This window comes from Tamandua tetradactyla, chromosome 1 (genome assembly GCF_023851605.1).
Source record: "Tamandua tetradactyla isolate mTamTet1 chromosome 1, mTamTet1.pri, whole genome shotgun sequence".
Lineage (NCBI taxonomy): Eukaryota > Metazoa > Chordata > Mammalia > Pilosa > Myrmecophagidae > Tamandua > Tamandua tetradactyla.
In genome coordinates this window covers 22520781-22528933 of record NC_135327.1, presented here as the reverse complement: position 1 = coordinate 22528933, position 8153 = coordinate 22520781, and the positions used below count along the sequence as shown (strand labels likewise).

The following is an 8153-nucleotide window of genomic DNA, read 5'->3' as shown; positions in this document are numbered from 1 at the left end:
TTTTGTTCACATCTATTTCCTCAGGCCTAAAAAACATGCCTGGCACAGAGTAGGGACTCGACAAATATTTGTTGAATGAATGGATGAATCTACTGGCGTTTGTGTGTTTTGTTTTTTAAAGTTTGTGGGCAGAGATGTGACACCGGCCGATTCTTACTGGGAAAGATTTCAGCCTTGCTCCGGGGGTTCTTCATGGATACCACGGACCAACCCCGTTTGTACAAAATGCAGATCCCTGGGCCCCGTTCCAGACCTGCTGGATTAGAAGGGAGTGGAGGGCGGGAATTCGTAATACCAAAAGGCGCACAACCTCACCTCTTACGAACGCCCAAGCTGCAGAACCACAAAAATAGAAGTTCAGGGCGGAAAGACCCGAGCTGGTTTCTCCGCTACCCACTTTCCGAATGAGGGCACTGAGGCTCAGAGAGGCGAAGGGACTTGCCCGCGGTCTCCCAGAGGATCTAGTCTGAAAACCTGGAGTCCTGACGCCCGCTCAGCGGCGAGCCGGACACACTCCACCCCACGAGCTCCCCGTCCCCAGACCCGCCACCAGCTCGCGGGCGGCTTTCAACCTGGGGAACCCGGACGCCGGGCGCGTTGCCATTGGCCAGGGCGCCAAGGGCGCCTCTCCATTGGCCAGGGCCACGCCCCCCGCCCCCGGCCGGGCGGCCTCGCGATTCGCCCCTCCCCCGGCTATAAGGCGGTGGCCGGCGGGGCCGTGGGAGCGCGCGGGAGCGCACGGCCGGGCGCGGCAGATGTTAGGGCGCGGTGCGCGGAGGGACGCAGCCGGGTGCCCATGGCGTTCGCGCTGCTGCGCCCCGTCGGCGCGCACGTGCTGTACCCGGACGTGCGGCTGCTGAGCGAGGACGAGGAGAACCGGAGCGAGAGCGACGCGTCCGACCAGTCGTTCGGCTGCTGCGAGGGCCTGGAGGCGGCGCGGCGCGGCCCGGGCCCCGGGGGCGGGCGGCGGGCGAGCGGCGGCGGTGGCGGCGGCGGCGGCGGCGGCGGGGGCCCCGTGGTGGTGGTGCGGCAGCGGCAGGCGGCCAACGCGCGGGAGCGGGACCGCACGCAGAGCGTGAACACGGCCTTCACGGCGCTGCGCACGCTCATCCCCACCGAGCCGGTGGACCGCAAGCTGTCCAAGATCGAGACGCTGCGCCTGGCGTCCAGCTACATCGCGCACCTGGCCAACGTGCTGCTGCTGGGCGACGCGGCCGACGACGGGCAGCCGTGCTTCCGGGCGGCCGGCGGGGCCAAGAGCACCGTCCCCACCGCGGCAGCCGACGACGGCGGCCGCCAGCCGCGCTCCATCTGCACCTTCTGCCTCAGCAACCAGCGCAAGGGGGTGAGTGCGCGGCCACCCCGTACGGCGCGGTCCGGGCTTGGCGCGGGACGGGGGCGTCTCGGGGAGCAAATGGGAAGGAGACCCTGGTGAAGCGGTCGGGGTGGGGGGCGGTGTTGTGGCGTCCCGAGCCCAGGGTTTGGTGTGGAATCGAACCGTTTGCTTAATGACCCCCAACAGAGGGATGCGAGGAAGTCCAGCGCGCTGGCATTATTTAGTGAATGGAAATGGCTCACGTCCTCTCCAACTGAAGGTGTGGTGGGATGTCCCCATTCTGGGGAGAGGGCGTGAGGAAAAAAAAAAAAAGAGGACGCCGTCATTTATTGAGACTTTATTGTATGCTTGGTACTCTTTTCCTCATCTTTCGTTTGTTTTTTACCTTCACAAGAACCCTGTTAGGTAGGTTAAGTTTAATGTCCAGTTTATCATTGTGAGGATGTGTGACGCAGGGAGGTGAAATTGCAGGGGCACATCTACTCAGCTGGGAAGCTGGGAGGCAGGCTCTGGGCTGGCTGGGTGTGTGTTGCCCTGAGCCACCTCTCACCTTGGCCAAAGGGCACTGAGAAGAAAACGGGCCATACATTCCCCCAACCGTGAGGCTGGTGGGCAGTAGGAGTGGAGAAGGAGGTCCCAGAGCACACCCAGCCCCAAAAGGAATAGAGTTTCGGAGGGCACCGTTGGGTCGGCTGGGCAGAGGCCCCCGATGTGTACACTAGGTAATGATGTGAACCGGTGTGTCCGGGGGTGGGTGGGCACCGAGTCAGAGTGTTACTGACCTCAGGAGCGCCAAGAGGCCCTCCTGGCTGAAAACTGGTTCTCCCTCCTGCCCAGGACCTGAAGAGCCTACTTCATCCCCAGCCTCTCCCCCTTTCTGGCCTGGGCTTTTTCTAGGGTGAGGATGCCTCTCTGTGTGACAGCTTTGGATTCCAGCAGCTGCCGTTTACATTTGGGGAAACTAAGGCCAAGAGAATCCCGACTGGCCATGGCTTTTCGGCTACTGGGTAAAAAGGCCTGGGGGATTAAGAGTCAGGCCCTCTGATTTTCCCAGCCTTTGGTTTGCATAGCTGCCCTAGATCTCCTGCGCCACCCTGTCTTGGCGGGACCTCTGTTCCCTGATCTCACACCACCCTCTTCCAGCACATCCAGTCTGGCCTCAGTTTCCCTGAATCAGTCTTCTTAGACTTGGACTTGTACCCTCTCATGGAGTACTATGCTCCCCAATGTGGGTCCCACTCAGTGCCCCCACTGGGCTGGATTGCTGTGGATGGGCCCCCCGCCATCCAGCCTGGGATTTGAAGGGCCACCTAGGCTCCCAACTGGGCCCTAGTGGTAATATTCCCTGACTCCCTTTAGTTCATTCACCCGATTCAGCAAGCCTTACCTACCCAACGGCTACCTTTGGTTGGCGCCAAGAACACATCCAGAGAAGCAGGTTGTGGGTGCCCACCCCCCATAGTCAGGAACTCACAGTATGGCGTCAGGGCAACAGAGTTAAGGATACTGTGGGGTGATGATTACAGCCGATGGGGGGTGGGGGGCACAAAGGCACGATCAGTGCCCAGAGGCAGCAGTGGTGAGAGCTGATGGGGGCCTCTGCTAAATTCCTGATGGGTGCTTAGGAATGGGAAAAGGCGACGGAGGAGTGGGGGAAGGTGTTCTAGGAGCAGACCACAGCAAGCAAACATGACGTAGAGAAGGAAATGGAAAGAAGTTGAAGGTGGCGGGAGCACAGGGGAAGTTGAGGCAGACCAGCGAGGATGAGTACAACAATCTTTACGAGCCCAAATCCCCTATGCTGAACACTCTTCACAGCCTATCAAGATCCCTCAACAACAGTTCATTGTGCCCACCTGCTTAGGAAATGTTGTCGCTGGTCCAGAGACCCCGATGGTATTGGAGCCAGAATTTGAACCCAGACCTTCCTAATTGGAAAGTGGGTAAGGTTGAGGTTGGAGGGCACTGTAACTGCAGGCCTGGGGGAGAAGTCATGTCTGCCACGTGCCCACCCCTACAGCAGGTAGGCTGGGGGGCTTCTCTGAAGGCCTCGGGCTGGTCCCATGGCTCACGGGGCCTGGCCTGGGCCTGGCTGCCTCCCTGAGATCTGTCTGTGGGACCAAGAGCAGAGCCAAATTTGGCTGCAGAAGCCATGCTGTCATCCCCACAGGCTCCTCTGGGAAATAAGCAAAAGGGGCGATCCCAGCCAGCTCTACCCCCTCCAAGCCTTGACTGGAAGAAAACTGGCTGTCTTGGGGAGCCCCTGGGGGACTCCCTCTGTGCTTGGGGCGGGGGGGGGGGGGTGCAAAGCTCCAAGGCTTCAGACCCTATTCCCTCATCCGGAGCCACTGCCTCCTTCCCATCCTGGCTGGTCTGGAATTGGAACTGCCATGGAAAGGCTTCCCTCTAGTGTCTTCCAGTCTAAGAAGGGGTTAGGTGTGGCCCTCTGGGGTAGACATAACAAGTCTGAGGTGGGAAAGGCATTCTTGTCTCTTCCCTGTTTCCCCTTTTGATATCTGGGGGTGGCGATTGGCTGGGATCATCCTGTAAGGCCCTCTCCAGTTTACGTACCCAACGTGAGGAGCAGAGATGGTGCAGAAGGATGGTGTGTGGGGTGAAGAGGCCTCATTGTCAGATGATGTTGATAATAATACTTAGGAACTTTTATTGTGCACATACTATGTTCCTGGCACTGTGCTGAGGGCTTTACCTGTGTTAAATTATGCAGTCGTTACACTAACTCCATATATAGTTGGGGAAACCGAGGCTTGATGAGGATAAGTCACTTGCCTGAGGTCCAGTAGGGAGGCAAGCCCAGGTTGATCCGACCCTGGAGCCCACCTCCTACCCGGCGTGCTTCTCAGAGACCCTTGGCACTGAGTTCTTAAGGAACAAAGAAACTGGGGCCTAGGCAGGGCCACTTCTGGCAGTGTACAAGCCTCTTTCACAACTACCTGTGCATTTGACAGCACTCTAGGCTGGCGGTAGAATTGTTTTGCCTCCATTTCATAGATGAAGAAACTGAGGTTCAGGAAAACCAACAGTCCCAGCGTTCTCATGTGACCTGGGTCTTGGATGACCTGCAGACCTTGGGTGTCGGTGGTTCTCTCTGTCCCTGAGGACTTAGAAGGGGTCAGAGGCTAGTTTTCTCTCCCTCGTCCCAATGCTGCACCTCCCTCACCCTGCCCCCTTCCGCCCCTCTCAGCCCCTCCTGCCAGAGTTTGTCTGAGAAGCCCAAGCCCCAGGCTCTGCTGGGATTATGGCCTCGGACCTCAAAATAGCCCTGCCTGTGAATGAACATGCTGTCCCTGGGCCGGGAGAGCCTCAAGGGAGGCTGGGCTCACATCTGGATGGATCTGCCCCAACCTGAGCCCCGGGAGTGGAGGGGGGCCAGGGGCCAGGGTGCAGAGCTCCCAGATGGTCAGCTTTTTCTCTAGATGGGCTGAGAATGATGCCTGTTCCGTTATCTCCTATCTGGGCCCTGGGGGCAGAGGAGGGTATATGGGCATTTACACTGGGATTTAGACACCATCGTGTCCTGGAAACAGGACAGATTGCTAGATGACATGGATTTCTAGCCCAGCTCTTTACCAGTTGGCTGGGGACCTCTAAGCCCATCATTCAACTGCTTGGAGCTCTGAGAGGGGTTTCTTCCTCTAACTTCTGTGACTTATCTGGTTTACAGTAAGTATGAAACTCCTGTGTTAAAACTCAGAATATCTCTGGGAGGGGCTGCTAGAGATGCCCTCTGCTTCTCCAGAGGTGAGGGATCAGTGACTTCAGGGGCTGCTACCATTAGCTCATCTTCCCGTGGGCACCACTTGCTTCAAGCAGCATTGATTGGTGCCTGCTGTATGCCAGGCCCTGAGCTGGGGCCACAGAGTGAAGAACTTTTCCCTGCTACCCCCTGAGCTCCCAGCTGGAGGGCATAAGCTTTATCCCTCCTCAGTTTCTCCCAGCGCAATATTCCGGAAAGGCAGGGAATGCTAGGCTAATGTAGGAGTAGAGAAACCTTTCCAGTGAGGCAGGACTAGGGAGAGTATTGCCGGCAAAGGAACTCCCTGAGTGACAGCAAGATCAAAAATCCACAGTCTGCTTTGGAAGGTTGATAAGTAGCACTGAGTATACAGTCAGGCAGTGGAGAGAACTCCTGTGGAGTTTGTTTGCTTTGCCCTTTCACATAAAATATTATGTTTTAAATTGTATTGAATTAAAAAAAAACAATAAATCACATGGGGAAGAAATGAAAACAATAATAAAAGTATAGGAATTAAAAAGCTTCCCTTCTACCCTGTTTCCCAGTTATCAGATTCCCTCCTTTGAGGAAGCCCGTGAGCAGTTTCCCCTGCTGCCCTTCTCTAGCAGTCTCAGTGCACAGAAGCACTCACTCACTTCTCTGCTTTGCTTTTGTCTGCAAACGGGTGTCCTCTCAGCAGTCATTCCCTGTCAGTCCATGAAGAGTTGCCTCTGCTGTCTGCTGCAGAGAACCTTATTGTGCGGCTGAACTGTGATTTAAGTCCCCTGTTGCTGGACCCTGAGGTTAGTTCTGGTGTTCACGATGACCCGATCTAACCTCCCAACACTTCCTTCTCCCCTCCTGCAGGGTGGCCGTCGAGACCTGGGGGGCAACTGCTTGAAGGTGAGGGGGGTGGCCCCGCTCCGAGTGCCACGGAGATGAGTCTGAGCCCCTGTGACGTGTGCTCCAAGCAGAACCCTGGAGAAGGAGGCCAGAAAGGAGGCACTGGCTGGACCGGGGAGAGGACCCCAGGAGCTGAACCCACGCGTCCTTTGTGTAGGAACCAAGGAACAATGGCCTGGGCTCATGATCCTCTGGGTAGGGCCCCTGACCCTCTGGGAAGGGCCCCTGGGACACTCCAGCTCCACCCTGGAGAGCTGTGAAGACCCATCCAACTCAGTCCCGTGCTGGCTGAGCAGAGACAAGGCAAACAAGTCTGTTTGGGAAAACAGACTTTTGTGACAGAGGTTGTGTGCATGTATGTGCATAAGTGCGTGTGTGAGAGAGAGTTGGTGAGTTTATAATAAAAGGTATTTTTAAATAAAAGATGTTGTTCCTAGCTGGTGCAGGGAAGGACCTGAGGACTTCATAAGTTGGAGGTGGTCCCTTTTCTGGACCTAGGAAGAAGCATAGATGTCAGCTGTGCCACCCTGAGCCCTGGGACTGGTGGGGGCCAGGGAAGGAAGAGGAAAGCCGGCTCTGTGGAGATAGAGATGACCCAGTCTTCCGTTTATCACATGACTTTGAACAACTGCTAGGTCCCTGGTGAAGTTGGTAGAGGAATCTGAGTTTTACTTTTTTTTTTTGAATGAGTATATTCATTCAAAAAGGTACAAGAGATGGTGATCCAACCACCCACTTCTCCCTGCAGACAACCTCAGTCACTGGTGCTTTGTGTTGGAGAATTCCCCCATTCCCTATGAATAATCAAGCAGATAAGGGAGCCGCATACTTTTTTCTTCCATTCTTGCACACATTTTCTGCTCCTTGCCTTTTTTCAGCCTGTAGTACAGCTTGACTGTCATCCCAAGCCAGTGCATAAAGGGCGTCTTCATTCCTCTGGTAGCCATTTGTTATTCCGTTTGTGAATGTGCCATATTTTAACCCACCCCCGGTTAATAGGTTGTGGTTGTTGGCTGTCTCTTGCCATCACAAACACGGTTGTGTGCACATGCAGTTCCCACATGTGCAGGTGACTGTGCTGAAGGGGCGTTTCGGCTGCTTGTTGAGCTCCTATTGTGTACTCCATGCCTGCTATGCGTCGTGACCCTGGGCAAGCCTGCAGGGTGGCTGCGGTCACCCCGTCTTAGAGGTGATTCTGAGGACTGACGACACAGAAGCACACGGCTGTTCACGTGGCAAGGTGAAAGTTGCCCTGAGGTCTGTCCACCTGGAAAACCCATAGTAGATTCCTTCCCCTGCCCTGGAGAGGCCCAGCCCCTCAGCTCCACCCCACCCAGTTGCCTTGATTATTCTCCCAGTGGCCCTGGGAGGTGGGGGCTGGGGCTTCCCCCATTTTACAGCTTCAGCTAAGTTAGTGATGGGACTGCTGCTCTGTGGAGCCCAGAGGTCTTGGCTTTTCCAACTGGGGCCAGAAGCAGAGACACTTAAGAGGCTAGAGGAAGGGGAAGGCAAGGAAAGGGGCCAGAGGAGGCCCCAGAGCGGCCAGACGCAGCCTTTCTGTCCTCACCAAGAGATGCTCATTTGCCTAATTTTTAAATGTATTTGTGAAACAAGCACATTTATTTAGTGTTTACTGACCAAAGTAAACTGACCAAAGCTCTAGAGTCCACACGTGTTCTCTCGGTTCTACCACCTCACCACTTCTGACCTGACCAAGCCAGAAGTGGAACTGCCCATTTTGCAGATAAACAGATGGCTCATCAAGCACCCGGCTCCGTACCGGACACCAAGGAGGTGCGCAGGACTGACCGCTGTTCCACATGGACGAAAAACGAGGCCCAGGGACAACAAGGGCCAGTCCAGTTGGAGTGAGCTGCAAAGCACCACTGAAGTCCTTTGGTGTAAGAAGAGGAGGAAGGAGGGCTCCTAGAGGCGGGGGTCCCGCCCAGGAGAGCTTTCCAAGCGCCCTGAACCTCACTTCCCCTGTGTTGCAGGGACACTGGCCTTGCCTATCCTGTGTCCCAGCACGGCTGCAGTTCCCTGTTTGGAGCTAATTAGGAAAGCACATTGCACTCCCAGCGCCTACCCTCGTCCAGGTACAGGCAAGCCCTGGCAGAGCCACAGGAAAAGGACCGTGGCCTCGTCAATGGCAGGAAACCTGAGAGTGGGGGCAGAGCA

At 56.1% G+C, this 8153-nt stretch overlaps 1 protein-coding gene across 1 annotated transcript; it reads left to right on the top strand.

Annotated features, from left to right (window-relative positions):
• Nucleotides 1-740: 740 nt before the first annotated feature.
• Nucleotides 741-7953, top strand: TCF15 (transcription factor 15). Its single transcript, XM_077112062.1, has 2 exons — nucleotides 741-1345; nucleotides 5940-7953. Exons 1-2 carry the CDS (start codon nucleotides 797-799, stop codon nucleotides 6012-6014), a joined length of 624 nt encoding a protein of 207 aa, XP_076968177.1. The 5' UTR covers nucleotides 741-796; the 3' UTR covers nucleotides 6015-7953.
• The last annotated feature ends 200 nt before the right edge of the window (nucleotides 7954-8153 follow it).